The 27,535-nt window shown below is 43.9% G+C and overlaps 1 protein-coding gene and 1 non-coding gene across 2 annotated transcripts in view; both read left to right on the forward strand.

The window, feature by feature from the left end:
• Positions 1–11,071: 11,071 nt before the first annotated feature.
• LOC147902266 (SNARE-interacting protein KEULE-like) overlaps positions 11,072–27,535 on the forward strand; it is a 107,091-nt gene continuing 90,627 nt past the window's right edge. Inside the window, exons 1-3 of the mRNA XM_087374837.1 lie at positions 11,072–11,657; positions 11,870–11,925; positions 16,993–17,074. Of these exons, the coding sequence (XP_087230963.1) occupies positions 11,591–11,657; positions 11,870–11,925; positions 16,993–17,074 (205 nt within the window). The 5' untranslated portion in view covers positions 11,072–11,590. The remainder of the gene's footprint in view (positions 11,658–11,869; positions 11,926–16,992; positions 17,075–27,535) is intronic.
• Positions 17,408–17,509, forward strand: LOC147902267 (U6 spliceosomal RNA). The gene has a single exon (XR_015541104.1). It is a non-coding gene; the product is annotated as a U6 spliceosomal RNA (small nuclear RNA).

Here is a 27,535-nt window from a genome sequence, read left to right on the forward strand (position 1 = left end):
CATATACACATATAGATACTTTTTTTTGGGTGAAAATTTTGATGATTTATATTAAAAAGTAGCTTTCCTTGAATGGGGAGCTCAAGAGTACATCAGCAAAAGATCTCACTATATGACAAGCATACATTGTAGTCTATGTAACGAGTTTAGAGACAATCAAAGAAAGATTGCTGCAGAGAGTGTCTGAAAAAAAGGAAAGTGGAAAAAGTAGGATCACCAAAGCTATATTCCTATATTTCTATAGAGTCCAAAGCGCACACTAATAACGAACCCAAATGAAAAACAAGTCAAACTTATGTTTGTGTGGTGTTATGGATAAATTTGACCAAAGTAAAAAGGCATAAATATGAGTGTGTGCTTGTATGTGTGGCAATAGTATAATAAAATATGGAGTGCATAGGGCCCAGGGTTGAGGTGGCAGGGCATGACCATGTGCCACCCTTCCATGTAAGAGGACCCATAAGGTGTGTTGTACATAATCCATGGTAGTAATATGATAAAATGTTAAGGTGGCATGGCTCCTCCATGTGCCACCCCTCCACCTAGGCAGTCCCATGCCTACATTTAGTGAGATATGGCCCAAAGTCCATGGGAGAAGTAATATAAAATAGGTGGAGATGGATATTATATTGGGTTATTCCCCCCATATAGGATAGGCCCATGTGGGGGAGGTATAGAAGGTCCAAGAGTGCAAGTTAAATAATGGGAAAGTAGGATGAGGTGGCAAGATTCCTTGTGCCAACCCTCCACTTGTCCTCCTAGATGTTTGAATGTATTATAAAATTGGGAAGAGACCAAGGGAGTATCATAGACTTGGGATATGGGAGTTGATATATGTGGAAAAATGTGGCCAAGCATTGTCGCACACAATTAAGAGTGCATAACCGCTTAGCCCACATGGGAGACTCTTCCACACACACCATGCATGTGGGAGGATGCATTTATTGGGAGAGACCCTCTCTCTTGGCTATAAAAGGAGGGGGCTATTCCTTGATGAGACACACTCATTCTTTGTAAAGCCACCGAGCTAGTACTTTGATTTCCCCCTTCCCTTCCTTTTAAATAAAGCATGGCCCTCTTCCCTTGATGTCTCCATCTTTACATTCCTCCTCCCATCATGTACATGCTTCTCTTCTCCCTCTCCCTTTCCCCTTGTGCCATAGTCTCCCTCTGCATTCCCTCCCCTTCTAATCCCTTTTCCCCACCCATGATAACGTTTCGCCCTCACATTCTCCTTTCCTCTATGGCCCTTGAGCATCGCCATGCTTAGTGTCTAGCCTCTTGTCCTGATTTCTTTTCTAGCTAACAGAACTGGTGTGGCTGTCGAGATCGAAATCTCCACGGCTAGTGGTGTTAAATGTGTTACTCCTATGACTGGGTGCGGCTTTGCGGCCTCTTTCATGCACAGTTCTCTACTTTTGCACCTCCAAACTTGTGTGCCTCCCCTGTCTCTACGGCTGCAAAACCTCCCTACTTCCACGCTTCCAGTCTGCTTGCTTTGTACTCACGATTCTTACGTGTATTCCGGCTAGCGAATCTTCTACTCGTACTGGTCGCATCTGCAGAACTGTAACATCCATGCTTCCTTTGAGTTCCTGTGCATGCAGTCGCATGTCTACTATGTACACCTGCATGCATTGCAAACACATCGCGACAGTTTCTAGGCTCCCGAGTCTTCGGGTTGCCCCCCCCCTCTCTTCTCTTCTCTTCTTCTTCTCCTTCTCTTTCTCTTATCCTTCTCCTCTCTTTTTATTAGAGAGTGGGATTTGAACCCAAGACCTCCCCCTTCACAAAAGGGAGACTTATCATTGGGCCAATAGATAAGAAGTGATGAAAATGTAATGATTTTTGCTTATATATTGAAATCTCGGGAACTGTAACTCTCTAATCGTGGGGAGTTTCCTCTTGCTATAAAAAGCAAAAGTATTTCATTTCATGTGCTCTATTCACATCTCCTACTAGATCGCCAATTCGAAACTTTTTCAAGTTCACTTCACGGATGCACACCACGCAAGGAGGGTGGATATTTATGTCACTTCTCGACGAGTTTAAGGATTTGGTGCCTGGTCCTCCGCGCCTTACGGCTACCAATGGGCGAGATCTCTTTCTTGATCTTCATGTTAATCTGCAACAACTGATTGTACAGTGCATTTCTCAAGGAGACGATAGGTGGGATGATACACCGTGGATGATTCAAGGTGAAGAACTAGTGATACGCTGGGAGGACTTTGATTTCAATTCTACTCATTGTGCGGTGATCGAGCTACTTGCTACTTCGGAGGTAATTAAAAGAGTGTCCTTCTTCAAAGGGTGGGATGCTCTCTAAGCTTGGGGGGAGATTTGGCGCATCTGCTTATTAATTCATGTGGATAAGCTCGTCTTGAATGGTTTATTCTCAATCTCACTACAAAGGTTTCTAGGGCTCGGCTATGGTTGGTAATGTTTCGACCAAGGAATCCCTTTGTACCTAATCAACCCTTTGTGCTTCATTTTGAGCTTCAAGTTGTAATTCTCTTTGGTCTAAAGATAAACTATCAACAAAGGATTGCAAGTTTATTTAGTGCTGAACATTTGGCTCAAGTATTGAATTCTCCCCACCCTCTCCTTCTACCAATCTTGGACTACCGAGAAACTTGGGATGTTCGGATTTTGGTCTTGGTGTGATGACATCTTGGATACTTCAATTTGACAGAGCATATAAACCTTTAACCAAGGCTACTGGTGTGGGTGTGAAGCTCACTTCACTAGGGGGTGAGGTGTATTGTTATAACAAGTCTGCACCATCAAGTACTTGCAACCAAGCTAAGTACTTGGCACTCATTTTTGGGCTGCAAAAGGCACAAAAGCATCGCATCAAGCAACTTGAGGTGCAGGGAGATTCTGAACTCGTGTGTGAACAAGTTAGTGGAAGGTGGAAGGTGCGGAGCGAAGCCTTGGTTCCACGACATGAACAAGCATTGGAACTGTGCCAACAATTTGAAGAGGTAAAAATTCAGCATATCCCTCGAGCTCAAAATATAGTTGCTGATTTCTTGGCACGTGAAGCTTGTACTTCAATCACGCATGACGCAAGTAGAAGCACCACCCCAACAAAGCCACAAGCCATGAAGGAGGGTGATCATTTGTAAGGAATGCAAAGGTTGTGGTCATCATGAAACTAAGTGTTGGGCATATTTGAAACGAGTTTACCAACTTCGGAAGATCATCAGAAAGGTCCTCAAGGACATTGCTCAAAAGAAGGATGCCAGAGCGCAGACCCCTTGAAGAAATAGCATGGCGATTACAAGAACTGGAAGAAGTTGAAGGTGATGTGCAAGCTCTCCAACAAATGACATTTGTCATGGCATTCTTGTTTGCCTTGATGCACAACCTCATGCAGCGCCGCGTCTCTAACCCTCGCTTGTAAATATGGATGCAATATCATGAGGATTGGTCCTTTCAAGATTGTTTATGAGCTATTCTATGCTGAAGATTCTTCCTGTACAGTATTTCACAATACACCAGTCACACCCTACCCTACCTATGTATGCTTTGTGGATGTATCTTCACCTGATTTTCAATTCAAGCTACCTCTTTCCATTGTTTGCTAATAGATAAGCCTCATTTCGACTCTCTCTTTTCCATTTTTCAAGCATGGCTGACATTCCCGTGTTCTGTGGACGAGTTGAAGAAAATCCAAATGACTATCTTGTGGCCTTCAAGCACCATTGTGTTTCTCTCAACTTTCTTACTGAAGATAGATGGTTGTTGATTCTTTCCACATTTCTAGAGGGTTTGGCTCAAGTGTGGTATGAGAAGCAGGCCGAAGACATTTGCCAAAGCTGGCCAAGGTTGATAGTAGCGATGATTGAGTATTTCAGCAAAGAAGAGGAGCCGGAGAATGTGTACTTGCAGGTGGCAAACTTGAAGCAGTCAGAAGGTGAGACGGCGCATTGATATGTGGATCGAGTGGCCGTGCTCCTAGACCGTTTAATTGCCACGTAGGAGGACAATGCCGGATTTCAAGCTGGAATGACTCAGCATGTGTTGGGCTACCTTGTAGCAGGAGCAAGTGATGAATTCTGCCTCAAGCTTAAATGGGAGAATCCATAAACTATGGTGCTAGCACATGAGATTGCTCAAAAGTTTGATAAAGTTCAGTCTGGACCCTGCTTCAAAGAAGATGATTGTCCCTCCGCAACCCCCTCCGCTTTGGCAACAACAACCTGGGGAGTCCACCCCAGGGGCATACTCCCACCCCCCATCAGGGATGTATACACCGCCTCCACCTCAAATGTATGGTCCTCCCTTAGATGCTTATTCTCAACAAGGTGTATATCCTCACCCTCCACCTGGAAGATTTCCCCAGCCTCGCCCATGAGCCCCCCTCCTTTCTACTCCCTTGGCCCCTCCAGCTAAAGAGGCCCCTCCTGCTAAAGAACTCGGAGTCAATGACCTAGCCAAGGCCCTGAATGATCTTCAGCTTGAGATGGTGGGCATCAGAAATCAAGCCAATCGCCCTCCAAGAGAACGTGCCAATGTTGTGTGCTACGAGTGCCACCAGAAGGGTCATTATCGCACGGAATGCCCCAATATTCCAAGGGTGAATCTTCTAAGTGAATCAGGCACTGAGGATTCTGACATAGAGATCCTTGACCTGGGGAAAAGAAGTCGTACCACCTCGAACCCCTCTTTAAACCATGGACCGGGCCGCCCCAGGAAGAAGGTGTCCTTCTCAGAGCCCACAGATGCTGAGATGGCAGACCCACCAACAGAGAAGACTAAAAGATCCCGCAGGAGTAAGTGGTCGCCCTCAGATTTTCCCATCGGCTCAGGGCAAGAGGACTATTCGGTCGTTCAGGACCTTGCTCATTGGTCTTTGAGCATCACGCTCCCTCAACTAATAGCATTAAGCCCTAAGGTGAGACATGAGCTATAGCAAGGGCTCTCAACAAGGAGGAGCAAGAAAAAGGGAAAGGTACGAGAGGTCTCTTCTATCTCTGAAGAAATTGATTAGCACCCACATACAGTAGATATCATCATAGATAATTGTCGTGTCAAAAGTGTGTGTGTTGATGGGGGAGCTGCATGTAATATTATGGTGCCCCAAATCATGAAGAAATTGAATTTGAAATGCACAAGGCGTTCTGCCACTCGAATCAAGGTAGCAGATGGTCGACGACTCGCCACCTTGGGAGTCATTGAGGATTTTCCCATCACTGTCAATGGGTTGACCACCACCGTCAATTTCTATGTAGTGGACATCGAAGATACAGGCAGGAGTTACCCAGCCATACTCGGGAGACCATGGTTGAGAAAGAGTGATGTAGTTAGCTATTGGAAGACAGGACACATGTCTTTTGGTGCTTCTAAGAGAAGATCCTGGTGCAACCAGGTGCCACGGAACCAAAAGAAGAAGAGGAACAAGACAGTGATACTCTCTTATCCTTGGTGTTTGAATCAATGGAAGGATCAGATAGGGGGGAGGAGTTCTCAGAGGAGGAAGTTCACATGATGGGGGTGTCTCCAACACCGCCACCTACAGAAAAGGTAACAGCTAGTCCTCAACAGCTTGAATCTATGCTTTCCCCAGACCTCACTCCAAGTGATAAAGATGAATTCCTAGAAATGTTCAAAGATTTCCCTGACCTTTTCGCAATTAGCTACCGCCACCTTCGCCATGTGACTGCCATAGAGCACAAGGTAGAGTTGAAGCCTGATGCGAAGCCTGTGGCTCAAAAGTATCGGAGATTAGGGCCCCTACAGACCGATGCTTTGCGCTCAGAGTTGCAGAAACTTGTAGAAGCTGGGTTTATTGTTCCGGTTCACAATATTGAATGGGTTTCACCAGTGGTAGTCACCCTAAAGAAAAACAACAAGTGCTGGGTCTGCATCGACTATAAAAAACTCAATGTAGCCACCAAGAGGGACCATCATCCTCTTCCCTTTCAAGACCTCATTCTTGAGAACGTAAGTGGTCATGAGATGTATACTTTCTGTGATGGTTACTCCGGGTTTTATCAAATCAGAATTGCCGAAGAAGATGTGCTTAAAACCACATTTGCCACACCTTGGGGGACATTTGCATTCAAAGTAATGCCATTTGGCCTCACCAATGCTCCTGCTATCTTTCAAAGATTTATGCAGATGGTGTTTGCTCCTTATTTGGGGGATTTCTTGGAGGTGTTTTTAGATGATTTCTGTATATTCTCGTCACGTAAGGAGCACGTCATGAAGGTTAGGTTGGCCTTCCAAAGGGTCAATGATGCGAATGGCAACCTCAACCTTGATAAATGCACCATTGGAGCCACTCAAGGGAGGTTACTGGGACATATTGTCTCATCTGAGGGCATCAAGCCTGACCCTGAGAAGGTAGAAGCTATCCTCAAGCTCTCCCCACCAACAACCAAACGTTAGGTATGCTCATTTGTCAATCTAGCAAGATACTATCGCCGCTTCATTGATCAATATGCTGCTTTGACATGACCCATGACTATGCTATTGAAAGATGGGGTTGATTTCTCTTGGAATGAGGATTGTGATCATGGGTTTGCACAAATCAAGAATGCTCTGGCTTCTGAACCCATTCTACGCAATCCTGATTGGTCAAAGACTTTCTATATCAATCCTGGGTTTGGTGAGCACACTCTGGCAGGTATTCTTCTTCAGCAAGGGGAGGATCGGTTCATGTATCCCGTTCAATTTGCTTCTCGACAATTGCTCGACACCGAACGACGCTACTCAAAGGCTGACAAGCATGCCTTGTCTTTGGTGTTCTGCATTGAGAAATTTAAGCATTATGTGGCTGGAAAGTCCTTCATTATACTCACTAGCACTGGTCTTGCAAAGCAGGTTCTTCAATCACCAAATCCCATGGGTCGGTTGGCCAAATGGTTGGCCGTTTTACAAGAATATGATTTTTCTTTCAAAATTGTAAAAGGGGGTTGTTCCAACTTGAAGAATGCTTTGATTGATTTAGAGGAGTGCCTCGATGTAACCCTTGTAGCGGCCATAGAAGTTGGGGATCCATGGTATGGTGGAATCTATAGGTCTTTGACTACTTTCTTCTTTCCTCCAGAAAGTACTAGCTATGAGAGAAAGAAGATCCGCGGAGATAGTAGGCGCTACACCCTCTTTGATGGGGTGTTGTACCATCAAGGCATGGATGGGGGACTAAGACGGGCCATTGATGTAGATGAAGAACCTAAGGTATTGAAGCATTATCATGATGGATTTTGTGGAGGCCACTATGCCAATGACTATACAGCTAAGAAGATTTTACATGCTGGGTACTATTGGCCGACCTTGTTCAAGGATGTCACTATGCATTGCAAAACTTGTGAACCATGCCAATTCTTTGGTAGGAAGGATTTGCGTCCTAGGCAACATCACCCAGTGATGTCCATCCATCCATTTTAGAAGTGGGGAATAGATTTTGTTCGGCCCTTGCCCATGACTGCCTGCAAAAAGAAGTATCTTTTGGTAACCACTCAATATGTCACTAAGTGGGTTGAAGCTATCGCCCTCCCTGTGGTAAGGCAGTTTCAAATTTCATATTTGAACGTATTTGCTCAAGGTTTGGGACACCCATGGAAATAGTATATGACCATGGGAGTCCATTCTTAAATGAAGCAGTGGAATTGCTCATGGATCGCATGGGTATTGATCACCACACTTCTAGCATCTATCATCCAGCATCCATGGGACAAACGGAGTGGACCAATGGCCTCCTTTGTAAAACCATGGGAAAAATGGCTATAGGGAACAGGAGCCAGTGGGATCAGAAGGTCACAGAAGCCGTACAACATCACTCATAAAACGTCTACAAGTCAATCTCCTTTTGAGTTGGTGTACGGTACTGAGGCCGTTTTACCACTAGAGATAGAGATTGTGGCTTTGAGATTGGCACAAGTACAGAGGATGACAGAAGATGAACATGTAGAGGCCCGATTGGTGCAACTTGAGAAGTTAGATGAAACCCGATGCCTTGCACTACACCAAATAGAGATCCAAAAGAATCGACAAAAGGCCCGCTTAGATGCTAAGATTCGCAAGGGATGGGAAAGACACTTTGCTGAGGGGGATGTTGTGCTATGCTTTGATAATAGATTCGACCACCAAATGGATAAGAAGTTTCCGCCACTGTGGACCGGTCCATACAAAGTCATCAAGGAACATAGCAATGGGTCTGTACAAGTTTAGGAGCTGCATGAGCCATATGGCAAGAAGGTGATCAACAAGCATTATCTCAAGCCCTTCTTTGTGCGTGAGGTCCCAGGCATGGAAATGCTGTGCATTCCCTGCTTGGGGGGGAACTGTTATGGATAAATTTGACCAAAGTAAAAAGGCATAAATATGAGTGTGCGCTTGTATGTGTGGCAATAGTATAATAAAATATGGAGTGCATAGGGCCCAGGGTTGAGGTGGCATGGCATGACCATGTGCCACCCTTCCATGTAAGAGGACCTATAAGGTGTGTTGAACATAATCCATGGTAGTAATATTATAAAATGTTAAGGTGGCATGGCTCCTCCATGTGCCACCCCTCCACCATGGGAGTACCATCATCATGAATGACATCAATCATTGAATGGATACATACATACACACACACACACACACACACACACATATATATATCTATTTTTTTAATGTTTATATATATATATATATATATATATATATATATATATATATATATATATATATATATATATGGAAGAGTGGATGAGAATACTATAAGAAAATAATACAACATCTGTGCTCAACAGATAACAGGATCTCGTACGCAAGAGAGAAAACAAGATAGTATGGAGAATCAAAAATTTGATTAGTGTAGAACTGATACAATAGATGGCGCTGCCTCCCAACCGTGCGCTGCTGTGAAAGAAGCTTCAATGGCGTGTTGGAAATAGTAGAAGACGGAGGCTGGATGCTAAGGAATAAGGGTTGCTGTAGCCAGTGATGAAATGGGCTTCACGGGCTTGCTCTTACATAGCCACCAGTCGTAGTCGCTTAGGTTCAATTGGGTGACCGGCCAAGTCCACCCAAAATGATTGACTAGGGGTCGGTCCCAAAATAGGCCACTGACCATACGATAGAACTGGTGCACAAAACAGAGCAACTAACCTACAGTCTCCGTTCGGCCCAGAGCCATCCGGGATCATTTGAGGCTCCAAACGGGCCCCTCAATCCGAGAGTGGGCTGCCCTGGGAAATGCTTCGTCTACCCTCAGTGCAGTCAGTCAAGGGATGCCTTCCCGCACTTGCATGTAGCCTAGTTAGCGGTGTGCCAACTCTATCTGAAGTCGTCAAGCCATCAGGCCACACATGGCCCCCATCTGGTGTCCAAACCAGGATCTACCGGATAACCCAGCTACTCAAATGCCTTCTCCTCATATGGGGGCTTACAAGTAGAGTTAGCTCGTTCCCGCATAGTTACACGAGAGTGGAGCATTGATATCTAACATATACACAATGAGGAGGGTGTGCAAATTGCAAGTTATGCTCTACCACTAAATTGTATTTCAAGAGAGAGAGTACAATAATCACTTTTCCATGTGAAATTGCTAGAATACATACACTAATGATTTGTTCATTCAATTCCCTAGTTCTTATTCAACATATAACATTTATAATACACCTAGTTGTTTTTGAAGTGGAGGGCCTATTTTTATAGGAAGCAAGTAAATTTTGATGTCACTATGTTCAAACAAGGTGAATGATAATCAATCATTCATAAGGCCTGCCCAAGATAAAAAAAGTAATCTAGTGAAAATTGTGTGAAGGAAGAGGATATAAAGGGGAGGGAGAGAGAGAGAGAGAAGAAAGGTGGAGATCGTGTGTAAGAAGACTTGAGGAGATAAAGAAGGGAAGAAAGAGAGAGAGAGAGGTGAGAGAGAGAGAAAGTCAACCACTTTAAAGTCTGCATTCAAGTCCAATGAAGAAGAGCCAATAGGAAAAATGCACTTCTAGAGATTCAAGAAATGCCTAATTTCTGCTTTGCCAAAATCTCATGGTTGCTAAGGCTACCCTGAGGGCAGACCAAAAATGCTAATATGACTTTTGGGAATAGGAGAAGTGTGTGTACCACTAATGCCTTTTGTGAGAATAGTAGACATTCGCATATAATCAAAATCAAGGTCAGTGACCTCAAAATATATGCTTAAATGGTGCTTTAGATTTTGGTCCTTTTGAGAATCTATATACCTTGGAGTTCAATTCATACATTTTGTTCCTTGTCCTATTGAGAGAGAACTAGGAGACTTTATGAGCATAAAGGAATGCATTTTGAATGAGTGGACAATCACTATAGGTAGTGCCATAAGTTTAAACAATCCAAGCTTAAGATAGATAATAGGTGATGATAATAGTTGTCCATTACTTGATAAGTGGGGATGCCTCTGATATTGACATTGGGAGAACCATCCTGTTAGTGTGAAATGGGGTAAGTTGCATAGGGTGAGGGATCGCACTCTTATTGCCACTACCCACTCCAATGGACATGAAGATGTTGTACCATGTATGAGGTTGATGCATGCACAATGATAAGCTGGCCAAGTCACACTCTTATGTTGTTTGTCCATGCAAGAGTCAACTTCAAAGCATGGTTGGCTAAGTTAAGTTTAGGTTAGTTTCATTGTTCTAATTGTCCATGGATGCACCAATTGCTTGGAGTTTTGCTGAAAGCGCCATACCAAGATTGTATCACCCTTTGGGTAGGGATTTTGGAATTGTTCGGTTGTTTTAACAAGAGAGCATGAATGTTTATGTGCATCACCTTTATGATTATGGTCACCCATTTATTGTGCGGGGTGCTTTACTTAAAGGCACTATCGATAAAGACAAGTGGAATTTGCATATTGTTAAACTCGAATAGTGGTAAACTAGTTCAATGGAGCTTTAGATCTCGCGTGTGAGAGTCGCCAATATGAAAACATTGACGGCAAATTCTTATGGGTAAGGAATGTGGTACATATTGTAGCAATGTTGGGGGGCGGAGTTTTCGACAATAGTAGTTAACTAGGGTGGTAAAACTCTTAAGTAAGGTGGCTAATGAAGTTCTTGATTGATCCTGTGGGAAAGGAGAGGAGAGGAAGGGCGGTGTTTTTCCTGGGACGCAGGGTCAAACTCTGCAACTTCTTCTTCTTCTTCTTCTTCTTCTTCTTTGTCCCTGCTCTTGCTCTTCAAACATTTTCCCCCTTTCGCTCCATCAATCGCCGTCCCTCCCTTCTTCCTTCTCCTCTTCCCCCCCTCCTTATCGACCTTCCCACCCTCCCAGGTCTCTCGTGCCTCTCTAATCGCCTGCAGAAGACCAGAAGCTCCTCTCGAAGAAGCAAGACATTGCTCCCTCATTGGACGTAGCTTGAAACGCGGGGGCCTTTCGTCGACACTCGTTTAAGCCAGCGATTTGTGAAAGATCACCATACCCTTGTTGTTTTGGGAGCGATCGCATCTTCTTCATCGCCTCCAAGAGGGAGCCGCAGAAGTGTCACTGTATAGGTGCACAGGGAAGGAACATGCACGAGCATTGCAGCTAGCTGCGATTTATTCATCACGATCGCGCACATTTCTCATTGATCTTGTCGACTTTACGTTGATTACTTTGATCGATGGCGGACTCCGACTCTTCCTCGCACTCCTCTGCCTATCGTTCCTTCCGCCAGTGTACCCGAGAACGTAAGCGCACAAGAAATTCAAGGATCCCTCTCACTGTTTGTAGTTTTCAAATCTGTCAATAGTCAGTATCTCCAACCCCTTCTACAGTTGAACGGGCTTGAATTTGCGCTGGGAGTTTTTTGCTTTGTTCTTCGTGATTGCGGGAAAGGTGCTCGTTTTGTATTTGACCCGTTGGCAAAGTCATTTTAGACTTCCGTGCTGGCGGATTGCAGGTCTTCTTCAGGAAATGCTGCGGTCAGCGAGAGGAGGCGGTACGTCCGATTGGAAGGTTGGATCCCCGTGCTCGAGTTAGATTCGTAATATTCTACAATTTACGTATCAAAAGTTCTTCTTTCCCTAACGATTACACTTGGACTGGACTCTAGTGAGTTGGATGATGAGATTCAACACATTCATTTTCAAAAAATGCAAAATTTCTCGGTGGAAAACGTTGAACATCAGTCTAAAGGTTGGAGTCCTGTATCTCCTTTCACGTTTCCCTCAAACATAGTGAATGGAGTCCAGAAGATGCCACCACATTTAAATTTTCGGATATGGCTGGTTGTAAGAAAGGGGACAACTTTTTGGACCACATGGAATCGTCGACCATTTGAGAGATGAAAAGACCTCTATATTTTTAACATCTACATGCGTAGAGGTGTGGTCTTGCAATGTTGTAATCTTGGACATATCAGACGTGCCATTGAAAGCTGTTGGCAACGTAGGGCAGTGAATGGATAACACACCTTCTAATTCAAGACATCCAAGACGTTTCTGGATGGATTTTCCTGCATCCTTTTACATTTTGAATCTGAGTCTAAGTACACCAGTGGAGCAAGAGTCAGCGAGTTTTGGAGTCCTTTTAGGACAGATAAAACATGCCGGTAAAGGAAACCGTTTATAAAAACTTATTGATATGATATTGTCTGAAAGAGTGGAGAAAGGGAAGGTACTTCTTGATTGATCCATTTTGAGGGACCTTGAATGAGTGTCACTAGCATTGTAAGTTGAGACATTCTGCATGGGGATGAGTGGGCCCCGAGAACCTTTAATTTGTCTTCAAAAGGCAAAGTTCTAATGCATATGGACCCCCTATCCTGTTATTAGTAGGATAAGCTGTATGTTAATTTATTTTTTGTCCAAGTTTAGAAATTTTACTGACCCAGATTGATGCAAACATCTGGACCACAGTTGCCTGTACGCACACATTTGGATAGTACGTTAAGATCACGACATGAAAGGCTGTCTTGCCATCTTGACAAACTCATGGGGCCTTCTGGTTTATCTTGGCAGTGTATAGCTAGCTACATTTGAGTGACAAGATGTTGGAAACTAGTGCATGGGGTAGACTCCATGACACGATCCATAAGGTTGTCCGAGTCCATCGCACTATGTATTTTTTTACTTTACACAGTTCCTCGTGCTTTAGGCTGGGCCTTGGAGGCGAGCCTTGAAGAACTAGGCGATAATGCAAGGTTTCTACGAGGATACAACAAGATTACTTAAGCTAAACCTAAGAGTGGGACGTAATATATGGAATTAACAGTCTGTGAGTGTAGCCTGACCACTCACATGCATATTCAATAGTACACATCAAGTTTCAACTGCAAGTTTTATTTTGGGTAAATTCTGAGTCCAGATTGAGCTATGGCCCTAGTAAGCCTAGGCTAATGTGGATGTTCCAGGCGTGAGGTAGAGGGGCCATGGGGCAAAACACTTTAAAAGCACATAAATTTGGGTTGGTATCTATTTCTTTTCCTCTAGTTGCTTACAAATCGATGACTACTTGCTTCCTTGTTCGTTCTCGCAAGCTTTGTGTTGGGATTGAGGCTGCTTGTTGCAAAACCAGCCAGCTACCTTCACTTTTGCCCAACAGCCCGTGCTTGCCTAGAGCTTATAGTTGCTCCTCCATCTATTGTGATTTGCTTTAGGCATCCTGCTGCCCATCTGGTGCTAAATTCCAACTGCACCTGCTAGCACTTGATGAATAGGAAGAGCCCAAGCTGCCATAGATGATTGCAATTCGAATTGCAGCCTTCTACTGTACTTTTGGCACCCAATGATCACCATCATCCTAATCATCCTATTCATCTGAGAGAGAGAGAGAGAGAGAGAGAGAGAGAGAGAGAGAGTCATTCTATTTTCCAGATGGAGTTAGAGGCACCGTTTCTGAATGGGGATCCCAAGGAGGAGGTCTACGTGGAGCAGCTATCTAGGTTCCGGATCTAGGGTGACAAAGTGTGCAAACTTCGGAAGGCATTAGAACAACAAAAACTTGAATTTGTACGATTGGATATTTACAAAGGTATATAAAAACTTTGGAAGGCATTGTATGGGCTGAAACAAGCCATACTAGCTGATCAATGATTAATTTGGAAGAATTGGCCTGATTGGTGTGCATCAGATGCGAACCTTTGTCTCCATTTAGAGGGGAACATGGAATTGATAGTCAATTTGTACGTTGGTAATGTGATCGTAATGAAGAGAAAGTCGAAGAGGTAAAGATATGGTTGGTGACGGGGTTCGGCATGACTGACCTTGGTTTGCTTCACTATTTTCTCGGCATTGAAATTGACGAGCAGAACATGATGTTCTGCCTTAGGAGAAAAACTTTCTGGAGATACTGAAGAGATTCCGAATGGAGGATTGCAATGTGGCAGTTACTCAATGGAAATCGGGGTGACTTTGAGCATGGGAGATGTTACTCAGCCAGTAGGCTCGACCTGTTATTGACAGCTAGTCAGGAGTCTTGTGTGCCTGGCAAACACCCGGCAGCGTGACATTGCCTCCTCAATAGCGTTGCTTTGTTGATTTGCATCTGCACCAAGGGAGACACACCTGAAGGCATGCATGCCTTCGTGTGCTTCGGTACTCGAAGGGTATCATGGGATATGGAGTCATCTACTGGAATGAAATTGACTTCCACGGGTATTGTGATTTAGGTTCGGCAAGATGTGGACACATGGTGGTCCACGTTTAGATATTGCTTCGTGGTAGGAGCTGGGGCTCTCTCTTGGCTCAGAAACCTAATAGTTGGACCTAATATACGGAGTTAACAGTCTGTGAGTGTATTCATTTCTAGCCTGACCACGATAGTACACATCAAGTTCCAACTGCAAGTTTTATTTTGGGTAAAGTCTGAGTCCAGATTGAGCTATGGCCCTAGTAAACCTAGGCTAATGTGGATGTTCCAGGCCTGAGGTAGAGGGGCCATGGGGCAAAACACTTTAAAAGCACATAAATTTGGGTTTATCTATTTCTCCTCCTCTAGTTGCTTACAAATGGATAACTACTTGCTTCCTTGTTTGTTCTCGCAAGCTTTGTGTTGGGATTGAGGCTACTTCTTGCAAAACCAGCCAGCTACCTTTGCTTTTGCCCAACAGCCCGTGCTTGCCTAGAGCTTATAGTTGCTCCTTCATCTATTGTGATTTGCTTTAGGCATCCTGCTGCCCATCTGGTGCTAAATTTCAACTGCACCTGCTAGCACTGGAATAGGAAGAGCCCAAGCTGCTATAGATGATTGCAATCATCACCATCATCCTATTCATCTTCTTCCCTCTCTCTCTCTCTCTCTCTCTCTCTCTCTCTCTCTCTCTCTCTCTCTTCATTATATCTTCCAGATGGAGTTAGAGGCACTGTTTCTGAATGGGGATCCCAAGGAGGAGGTCTACGTGGAGCAGCTACCTAGATTCCGGATCTAGGGTGAAAGTGTGCAAACTTCGGAAGTCATTAGAACAACAAAAACTTGAATTTGTACGATTGGATATTTACAAAGGTATATAAAAACTTCAGAAGGCATTGTATGGGCTGCAACAGGCTGTACTAGCTGATCAATGATTGATTTGGAAGAATTGGCCTGACTGGTGTGCATCAGATGCGAACCTTTGTCTCCATTTAGAGGGGAACATGGAATTGATAGTCAATTTGTACGTTGGTAATGTGATCGTAATGGGGGATCACTTAGGGAAAGTCGAAGAGGTGAAGATACGGTTGGTGACGGGGTTCGGCATGACTGACCTTGGTTTGCTTCACTATTTTCTCGGCATTGAAATTGACGAGCAGAACATGATGTTCTGCCTTAGGAGAAATACTTTCTGGAGATACTGAAGAGATTCCGAATGGAGGATTGCAATGTGGCAGTTACTCAATGGAAATCGGGGTGACTTTGAGCATGGGAGATGTTACTCAGCCAGTAGGCTCGACCTGTTATTGACAGTTAGTCAGGTCTACTGTACCTGGCAAACACCTGGCAGCGTGACATTGCCTCTTCAATAGCGCTGCTTTGTCGATTTGCATCTGCACCAAGGGAGACACACCTGAAGGCATGCATGCCTTCGTGTGCTTTGGTACTCGAAGGGTATCACGGGATATGGAGTCACCTACCGGAATGGAATTGACTTCCATGGGTATTGTGATTTAGGTTCGGCGAGATGTGGACACATGGTGATCCACGTTTGGATATTGCTTCGTGCTAGGAGCTGGGGCTCTCTCTTGGCTCAGAAAGAAACAACCCATCGTTGCTTGGTCGTCGACTCATGGTTTTGGAAGGAGCAACTTGCAATATTTTTGACAGAGATAGAGTATCGAGCTACTTGCATTGTGACATCTGAAGTAGTATGGCTCAGGTGGATTCTAGATGGCACGGGATCCGGACCAGATGCTTGTTTCATAGCGATTGCAAAGATGTAGAGAGCCCTTTGTCTCATCAATCGAAACCTCGGCACACTCTGATTCATCATATGCAAAGTGCAAGATGATTATTTTTTTACGCAGATGATTTAATCCTCATCAACGACCTCAAGAATAAGACTAACCAAGCTCAAGCTGTGCTCAAGTCCTAGTTTAATCCTGGGCTCCTCCGTCGTTACAATTTGGAAGAGAGTCTAGAGACGATGACCTCTTCTTTTTATTTCACAACAAAATACTATCACGAGATTCTTTGGAGTTTCAAATGGGGTGAGCAAGCCACTTAATTCATCCTTCTGTTAATTCATCCTTCTGTTGCAGTTGCTTATGTCGACAACTACTTGTGTACTGAAATCAATTTGAAGGCTAGGTAGTATACTATGCCTGAACTTGACCCTGAAATCAAGCAGTTTAATGACAAGGCTGAATGGGATCAATTGCAGAGGATGTCCCAATGGTACAATTGATGATTGCCTCAAATAAGAGAAAATACATAAGAGAGGAAGAAACAAAGTTAGTTGGATACACTTGGATGCTGATGTTAACAGATTGTCCAGAGTTTAATGTAACCAGACAAATAGGCCTCTCAAAAATGCTTAGAGCATTGTAGTGATAAGCTGAAATGTCTTAGGTTCAGGAAAAGCCTTTTTTACATCTCCATTGTGTGCAGGTTCTTATCATGGACGAGGTGACTGTGAAGGTGATGTCTTATTCCTGCAAGATGGCAGATATAACAGATGAAGGCATCTCATGTAAGCAAATTTTTTTTTTCGAATGTGTTTGGTGTGATACTGAAAAGTATTCATATTCATGGCGAGCTGTTCTATGTTAGCTTTGCTTGGCTAAGTAACACTCGTGACATAATGCCAGCTAGTAGAAATGCATGCTCAATTCAGTTTGGCCATGTTTTGGGTTGTATAATTTACAAGCAGTTGCATAAGTTTTGCAGAAAATGAGCCTTGAGCCAAAGCACTTCGTTGGCTTTATCTTTGTTTCTAGTTCCATGAAAAGACCTTCTGTTGAATATACCAAACTTGGGTTAAACGAATGTAATTTTTTAATTTCTTGCTGTGCAAAAGGGCCTTTTACCTCTTCAGATACATCTCATAAAATTGGAATGATACAGAAAATGTCAGGGTGACCCTTGTGCAAGGATGACATGTACAAATCAAAATGTCCAAATTTTTGATGCTCTAGTTCCAGTCATCGTGGATGCTGCTCAGCCCAATGCTCTTTGAAGATTGCAATTCAATTACAACGAGCTCTTCTTGCATTAGAGACAACCATAGGCTCACCTTCTTAAAGAAGATGGTGATGTCTCCTTACCAAAGCAGCCACGAACTCTCCCCCTTGAGGAAGTTGGTGATATATAGGCAATGGAACCATGATACCGGCCTTCAATAAATTAAAACTAACAAGTAACCAGCCAACATTGTTACATTAACAATTCAGCAATACCATAGCGAGCAGATTGGGAGCTAGAGTGCCCCTGCACCAAGACAAAGACACAGATTGGCCCCAAATCTTGGCGCTCCTTTTGGTATTTCTTTAATTAAGTGAGAGGCCTAGCATTCCAGGCTACATAAAGGATACATTCTTTCTTGCATCTGAGGCATTCCACATCCCATTGGCATCCACATACCCTGCATAGCCTTTACTGTTCATTGCTCTCACCACTCCTGGCAGTAGGACTCCATCCCTAATCCAGAAAGCTTGCACACAGACCGGAATTGTCACTAGTAACCACACTTTGCCACAGTTTCCCATAGCTGTCACAGTGCTAGCCATCTATCTTCTCAAAGCAGAAAAGGAAAGCATACAAGAGCTTTCTCCATTGTCCAGAACTGCCATGACCAATAGTCTCTCACCTTATTGACAGCATACATCCTGAGATATCAACTTGATTCCCATAAGAGAACTGGCTTCTCAACACAACCAACAATAAGACAGTCATACAAGTACCATCCCTCTGGCATGAAAGGCATTACATAGCCCGTTAGGCATCCATAAGCAATGCGTGTTCTTTGCTGAGAATGGCTCCAACCAAATACGGCAAATAGGCATCCGTTTCAGTTCCAAGACAATCGCACTCAGCTTAGGACTGTTCCTAGCAACCAATACTTGGTCACAAAATCCCCCTTAGCTGCCTTGATAGCCCTCTTAGCCATTCACCTCTTTAATTAAGTCAAAACGAGCAACTCAATTGTAAATTACACACAAGCTGAAACCACTTGTCCCATGGGTAATTCACAACCCCAAAGGCCTGCCAGCCCAAAACATAGCCTTTACAATCCTCTGCTCTGCACCATCATGGAAGAAGACATCCAATTCAATGCACTTGACCTCTGTTAAGCTGTCCAAGCTTCCCATCCTTTCCCATGCTGCCTCAACAACAATTCAAAGGCGTTCAAGAGTTACACACAGCCCGAAGCTGTTCCTAGTGGTCACACTTGACCACACAGCTCTCCAAAGCTGCCGTCGGAAACTCACTTGGAAAAAGGGTCATGCAACGAACAAAAAGACAAAGCCCATCGGCACTTCCACGTGAGCCCCTCCTTGTGATCAATCGACGTGAATATGAAGCCCTTGCTCCATCCATACGTCAAACCAGACTCAGCTTGAACGCAATCTGGTCAATAGCCGTACATACTCTGTAAGCAGCCCATACCATGGCTGTACTTAGTCAATGAACAGTCTGTACCAAGACCTTGCTCATCCTTTCCGCATCCGTACGTGACCTTTGCAGCAGCCCAAGGCAGTCCGTATGTGACCCGTATGTCATACGGCTGTTCCGTACAACTGCACGACTATTTCGTACATAGCCGTATGGCTCTATCGGTATAGTTCCAAAATGATAATCATGCTCCAGTCAAGGATTCCGTGCAATCCGTACAGCTTGCTTTCCACTTCGTGACGCTATGTGAAATCTTGACGGCGCCTTCCCTCCACGTGATCCTTCCTGGGAGGTTCCAAGGGCAACCTTGCCAAAATGATCCAAGGCATGTGGAAATGCCATGTGACACACCCCCTTTTCATTTTTCCCTTGTCCCCTCTAGTGGGACATTTTTAAAGACCTAACCAATGAACGACTTTGAATTCTAAGGTTCTTTGACCTCTCTTGGGCCTAAACCTTTCATTTACCCCCAAGGCACAATTCCCTAGGGGGGAAACTTGCACATCCACACCCCGTGGCCTTGCTCCTTAGTTTTATAGGGTCCTGTCCCACACAAGTTCAAACTCACACCCTCGTGACAAACGACAATTTCAGATCAAGAAGGTGCATAAGAAGTGACCCCAACAGCAAATGCAATATTGAAAAGACAAAGAAGGACAAGGGAAGAGTTACTAGCATGCTTGAAGCTCATCCGAGGCAGTAAAGATGTGAGGAATCCCTTCATTTCTGGTCTTTTGCACTTCGGCAACAAACAGGGACAAAATAGGGATTTTGCACAATGCCTACATGAGCATGTGTAGAGGATATTTGGGGGAAACAAGCGCTTGAAAATGCCATGACAGCTTGCACAGCAGGGACAACTCCAAATACTACGTCTAGTGTCCTCATCAGTCTCTAAAAGATATGTCTTGCATTGATCAACAAAATTGAGATCAATGTACATGACTTTTTTTTTTTTGGTGAAACCAGTAACTATATTATTAACATGAGATCAATGTACATGACCTTGTGAGTGACTATCATGAGATTGAAACTGCACTATGTTGTGTTTTTAGAGGATGAGTTTGGGAATATTCCTGGATTCATCTAGGTATATGCTTCTGCCATTTTAGCGGACATGCAAATTTCACCTTGTGAAGTTTCGTCCAAGTTGCGGCCTGCTGGTATTGTGATAATTTTTTCTATCTTAAATGGTGCGTTGCCCTATCAGCTAGATTTAGATTTAGATGCTCATTGGGGAGAGACTAAAATGAAAATGTTTAGACTTCACAAGCAGTTGTAGCTTGAATGAAGAGATTTTGGACTACCTTTTGATTAGCCTTCTCCTTTAGTGCTAGCCTTCATCATGGCTGAGTCTGCCCTTCACCTCCGGAGTGTCGACAGAAACTCAGTACGAAGACTTTGTATAAATGGATGCTCAAGTATGTGTGGGTGTGTGGATTTGTATGTGTGAGAGCATTATTTTATACTATGGTCTACACCCACTGTTGGGCGCTGATGATGTCAGTGGGGATGTCATAGTAGCTTGTCCCTGCTATGCATGATGGAGTTTGTGGTTTTCAACCTTGTGAGTGACTATCATGAGATTGAAATTGCACTATGTTGTGTTTTTAGAGGATGAGTTTGGGAATGTTCCTGGATTCATCTAGGTATATGACATTAGACTCCAAAAGAGAGCCTAATGGAAGAACTCAAAAACAGTCAGAAAACACTTCAAGGCTAGTAGCATCCAAGTCCCTCACAGCATAACTATCATATAAAGATTGGTTGAGGGACATTCTAAAGAAAGCATATGCCTGAGGAAACTGTTGTCCCATCCTAGAATGCAATCTCTGTGTCCAAATGGTCCATAGTACCCAAAAACGAGTCCAGTGAAAGAAAAGGAGGAATGGAGACATCTGAGATGAGAAGCATCCAAACATCTAGAAGAGTTTCTCGAGTCTGATGGAGGGAAACCGAAGCCGCAGCAAATGAGAGACATGAGTGATCAATATCCGAGAATGCGGGCAAGACCATAATAGATGGGGAACTATCTCACGGTGATGAGAGCAATGGGGGCAGGAAGGGGAAGCAATGTGACGTGCTGCCAATTTCACCCCAATGGTAAAAGCTCCCACTATACATCTCCAAAAGAAAAGCCTTTGTTTCAATGGCAATTTGGCTTTCCAAATTTTCTTGAGGATAAAGGCCTATCCAAATTCCAAAGAGTGTTGGCACGCTTATTAATCCATGGCGGTGGAAGAAGAAATCTGTAGACGATCGAGGAGGTCAGATTGTGCATTGAAAGCGAACAGATAGCAGGAGATGAGGAAGTCAGATTCCAGTCCAGTAATCTTTTCTGTACAAACAGTGGAGGAACAGGAACAAATGGCTGCAACATATGTAAGTATTCTCCAAATGGACCTATGATGCAGACCCAAGGGGAATGTCCTGCAAGCTTGTGGGAATGAAAGCATATAACCTCGTTGATCCACAACATCTCCAACAAATCTTATGCCCAATTTCATAAGATTATACGCTTTAATAGGTGCCTGTAAAGCAAGAGGCGATTCAAACACCTTGCTCCAATGGATGCTTTCCAAGCGAAAAGAATTACCATGATGAGAAGAAGCACCTGTCCATTTAGCATAAGAGAGAATTCTCTTCCAATCATGAATAAAAGCAGTAGAAAGAGGATAACCATGAATTTTCCCCTGAAATGTGGTCATGACCGCTTCCGAGTGATCTGTAATCCAATGCCCATATGCATGGGACGTCATGTTTCCACACATAGCTGCTAACATAATAGCCCATGGCTGTTTTTGCTGAAAAAAATCAGCAATCATAGTGCTCTTTCTTGCCAACATATGAAACTGAAGATTGAGAATATTCAGCCCCCCATGAGTCTTAGTGAACAAACAGACTGCATGGGAAGTAGTCGCAAAGCCTTTTTGTGAGATTTGCTTTTCCAAAATATCTCCATAGCTTGGGACATATAGGAAGCCAAATGCTTAAAAGACCAGGGAAGAAGAGGCAAATAAAATTGCACATATGCCATAATGATGGACTGTACTATCCGAAGTCGAACATGTAGAGGCCAAGTGGACAAATGCTAGTATTCCAGCTTCTTGTTGATCTTTTGAAGCACCCATTTGAGCTGTTGTTGCGGGGTAATATTCCAGCCAATGGGATACCCTAAATGCCTCACAATAGTATGGGAAGAAATAATGTGGCCTGGCCAGAGAAGTGCATGCCAATCAGCTTCTTTCAATGCTAGAAGATTTGATTTCTGAAAGTTGATATGCAGTCCAGCAGCTATGCCAAAATCATTCAGAGTATGCATCAAATGAGAGAGGTCACTTTGAGAATTCCTGGGCATGAAATATGAATCATCAGCATATGCATGTGCAAGAAATGACTGTGCCCCTGGAATTTGCAAGCCATGAAGCTGCCCTGTATCTGCAAGATGGTCCATATGCAACAATAATGGATGGGTAGCAATGGCATATAGTAGCGAACTAAGAGGGCAACCCTGTCTCACTAAGCGGGTCATAGTCCAGGTTCTTGACAACCCACCACCAAGCAAACACTGCGCAGTGGCATGAGAATAGAGCCAGTAAATAATATGGACCAGCCGAGGGCCAAATCCCAAATTATGCATAGTCTGAGAGATAAAATCCCCATGGACTGTATCAAATGCTTTCGCAATGTCTACTTGCAGAATGAGAACATCTTGTTTGGAATATTTGGCATACTCAATTGCAAGCAAAGCATTGGAGATATTGTCAGTAATCTGCCTTCTGGGAACAAACCCATACTGCCTGGGATGAAGTCCTGCATGCAAAATGAATCGAACCCTGAGGACAATCATTTTGGCAATGAGTTTGTAAATGACTGGCATAAGAGATATGGGCCGCCAATCAGCCATTGTCTCGCACAACCTTTTTTTGGGGATCAATTTGACAAGGCCATGTTTCCAAGAAGGAGGAAGAGATTGTTCTGCCCAAGCATGATTGATCATAAGAAGAAGAGTTCTTGAGATCACCCCAAAATGCACGGAAAAATTCAACAGTCAATCCATCCCAACCAGGAGAGCTGCCTTTACGTAAATGACTCAAAGCATCATCCAGTTCATTAAGCATAAAGGGCTGCTCCAATGCATGAGCCTGTTCCCGAGACAATATGGGCTGAACATGCGTAAGAAATTGAGACCTGGCTGCATTTGCTTGCATCGAATGATCAAGCTGAGGAGAAAAGAGATGCTGGAAATGACTAGAACATTGCGACTCCAATTTTGATTTGGAGGTAGTCCAGGTGCCATCATCTTTCCTGATCCTGCAAATCCTCCTTTCGCCTGTCCGCATGTAGGCTTTTAAAAAAGGCTTTGGAGGAGCAGCCCTTATCCAAAAGGGGTTTCATGCGAGCTCGTATTTGCCATTTCTTTAATTTGCGAAGATCATTTTGATGGATGATATGAACCGCATAAGCACAAGAATCTTGTTCAGAGGAGGTGAGCTGCCTATAAGAGCTGATTACATCCATTTGTTGCTTGTGAGATTGAGCCCATTTCAGCTTGAACCTGAGGTTTCCTATGTAACTCTGTCCATAATCTTGAATAACAGCCTGCAAGCGATGAGCAAGACTGATCCAAGCAAAATCCATGTCCTCCTGAGCATGTGAGAGGAGGGGGTGGACAGCCACTCTCACCATGTTCTGAAATTGTTGATGAAGCAGATAAGCACTATTAACATGGAGTAGGCGACGACCAAAAAAAGGCATATCATCTGTCAAACGTGCTATAGATAATGTCAAGCATACTGTGAAGTGATCAGATAGCAAGAGGGAATGATCAACCCATGTTGCACATGTAAAACTAGCATACTGCTGAGCATGCAACAAATACCATCTGTCAAGTCGAGCCCAGTAATGAGTAAAGGCATTGTGATAGTATGTATAACCCATATCTCTATCCCTTGTTGAGAGCCATAAATCTTCTGCATGCAAAAAAGAAAGCATATCTTCCCAATGTCGAAGCTCAGTGGGGATCATATGAGAATGATGAGTGGTATTGTCTTGAATGGCAGGCGAGTTATTAAAGTCTCCACACAAAAAGGCATTGGACAGCCATGGATATTGTTTGAGGGAGGTCCACATTCGAGCTCTTGTCGCAGAAGTTTGAGAGGCATAAATAGATGCTATTTTATAGAGATCAGCATGACAGGTGCATTTGATCACCATCCATCGACCCTGGGGGTCATTGTAAGCAACCGTGGGCTGCATATCATGTTTCACCAACATGTAGACCTATTACCCCCGAAAAGTGCATTGTACCAGCATAAAAGATGTCATAACCAGCATAGTGGCCTTGCTGGCCAGCCAAGAAGTGTTGGTTGTGTTCCTGTAAAGAGATTACATCGGGATGCATTCTATGTACATAGTGTCAGAAAAGTCTCCACTTATTGACATTGCAAAGACCTTGAACATTGTATGTAATGCAAGTAATTGAAGTAGACATAGAAGATATGTAGAGTCAAACCAAAAAGCATAGTAAAGGTATAAGCTGTCAGGCCTCAGCCATGACATCAACGTCCACCTGGCCTCCTGGATCATTGGCTCTATAATCCTCATCATTGTCACATACAGGGATGCCCCTCTTTAGCACATCGACCCACAGTTGAGAAGCGAAGCTATCAGTAGGGGTAGAGGTCTGACCAGGGGTGGAAGTTGAGGCATCCCAATGGCAAGATTGTAATGGTCGTGGCTTGAGCGCAAATACCTTTTTGGGTTGCTGCCAGGCACCCTGGGGAGAGGTATGAGATTCTGAAAATTTGCCCTTTCCCTAATCCTTTTGCTTGGCTGAAACTTGAACCACATTTTCTTTGGGAGGGACAGATTTAGATGCCACATCACCCGGCTTGGTAGGCATAGCCTTAGGCCCCGGGCCATAAGTTGGGGGGGAAGTATTTTCTGGAGCAATGGCTGTAGGTGGGAGCTGATGCAGGACTGCAGGACTAGGTGGCCAAACTTATGACATGTGAAACAAGCACCTGCAAATACTCCCCATTTCAAGCCAAAATATTTTTCACCAGGGGAACATCCTTCACTTCTACCGCAATGGAAGGAGGGGTTGGGTGATCTGTATCCCAAAGAACACAAAACCGATTTCGATTACCCGAAGGACGGGGTGGGCATACAACTTGCCCCAAAGTAGCTGCCAGACTTGGTAACTCAGCTCTGATATAATCCGGAAAATCCACTACCTCAACCCATACAGGGAAGTGATGTCGAATGAGACTGTGATAATCCTTATTTGGCGACCATGGCATGACATGCACCATTTGTCTGCCATAGAATAGTGGTGACATCTCCAATATCTGCTGACGATATGAGGCATTCAAGAAGTGCACTTCATAAAAACCTCGAGAAGCAAAGTATACTCCTTCAACAAAGCAACCTCCCAACAAAGCCTGAACCCACTGAGCCACATCATTTGCTAAAGGTAACTTCCCTGGGAAGAAAATGATAACTGCTTGCTGAGAGAACTTTCGAAGAGGAGCGACTAATGAGGGAAGCTTCAGCTTATATTTGAGGGCCGGGGGAGGTTTGGCCCACTCCTTCCGGCTGTGATGAAATTCATCTTTGAGCATGTCGAAGACATAGTGAGCATCTACAGAGGCTGCAGTAGAGAAATCAACTTGCTGTCTTTTGGAGTCCCGGGTCGAGTCCTTGCGGGAGTAACTTTTAAGCTGGTCCTCCATGGAGGTGAGCAGGGCAGGATTGATGAAATTGCAGAGAAAAGCAGAGCTGTATCGCAGGGTTTGTACAGGCAGAGAGTACGGACAAAGTACATGGCAAGAGTACAGACTGTACGGGCTGTACGGATCGTACGGGTATACGGAAGAAGCTGTACAGGAAAGGCTGAACCGTACGGGGATGCTGTTAGGGCGTGCAGAAGCTGTACGAAAAAGGAAAAGTGGGCGGGGATGCTAGGCTGTACGGAAAGGGACTGGGGGGTACGGACATACGAAAGGGGATTCAGAATAGATACGGAAATGACGATGGAAAGAGGAACGGAGACGCTCGGGGCTGCGCAGGGAGGAGACGGGCTGTTCATACGGCTGTACGGTGGACGTACGGCGTCCGTACAGTTGTACGGACAAGTCGCGAGCCTGTACGGGATCCTGGCGAGGCTGAACAGCAGGCGGACCACACACACACACACACCATACACACACACCATACACATACATACATACATACATACATACATACACACATATATATATATACACATATACATATATATATGTGTGTGTGTGTGTGTGTATGTATGTATGTATGTATGTATGTATGTTATATATATATATATATATATATATATGTATGTATGTATGTATGTATGTATGTTATATATATATATATATATATATGTGTATGTATGTATGTATGTATGTATGTATGTATGTATGTATGTATGTATGTATGTACGTACGTATGTATGTATGTATGTGATGTACATACATACATACATACATTATATTTATATATATATATGTGTGTGTGTGTGTACATATATACATACATACATATATATGTATGTATGTACATACATACATACATACATCTATATGTATGTATGTATGTATGTATGTATGTGTGTGTGTGTACACATACATACATACATACATACATACATACATACATACATACATATATATATATATATAGAGAGAGAGAGAGAGAGAGAGAGAGAGAGAGAGAGAGAGAGAGAGTTTATTAAAGTCTTCGGAAGACTGATGGTCTATGAGACTGTGAAAAAACTTGATACAATGAGCTGTGGTACTAAACGAGCATCCACACCAATGCAGAATGCAAAAAATGCGAAATGGCATTACTAAGTCCTAAGTACAACATAGTACAACATATTTGCAGCAGCAGGACATCAGGATGGATGAGGCAGTGGAGGCATGAGGTCAGCAATAGAGCGCTGTCTGCCCCTCAAGGGTGCAGTCCTGGTATGTCTCTTGGTCTTAACTCTGCGTCTAACCAGGGCCACTGTGACCCATGTCGGTCATGCGTGCATACTAGCACCTCTGGTCTCCCCCTGCTGCAAGTGCCATAGAAGAGGACAGTGCTAGCCATGGTATCTTGCTACGTCCAAAGGTGTAATCCCCATACTCCTTGACTCGGTACAGATACGTGATGACCTGAAATGCAACATCTACCTGTAATGGGGATGACCCAAACTTTGCCCGAATAATCTGGTGAGGAACTGATGGCTTACCACGGATCATCTGTGATGACATGAGAACCTGTAGCCGCTCCACCCTGACCCACTCTGTATTCGACAAGTTTGGCCCCTAGCATGGACTGCTAAACATCCTTGCTGGGCGGACCAAGGAGTCAAAAAGCAACCCTTTGGTTCGTGGATCCTGAAAGTGAGAGCGGAATCATTGCCTCTCTAGTTCAGCTAATGAAGCATATCCTCTGCTCAGGCGTGCATGCATCGTGGGTCTCATAGTGAAGATGGGTCCGGAAAAGGCGACCCTAAGATAAGTGT

The sequence above is a fragment of the Dipteris shenzhenensis genome, chromosome 5 (genome assembly GCF_047967505.1).
Source record: "Dipteris shenzhenensis isolate YYH24624 ecotype China chromosome 5, Dip_SZ_1.0, whole genome shotgun sequence".
Classification (NCBI taxonomy): domain Eukaryota; kingdom Viridiplantae; phylum Streptophyta; class Polypodiopsida; order Gleicheniales; family Dipteridaceae; genus Dipteris; species Dipteris shenzhenensis.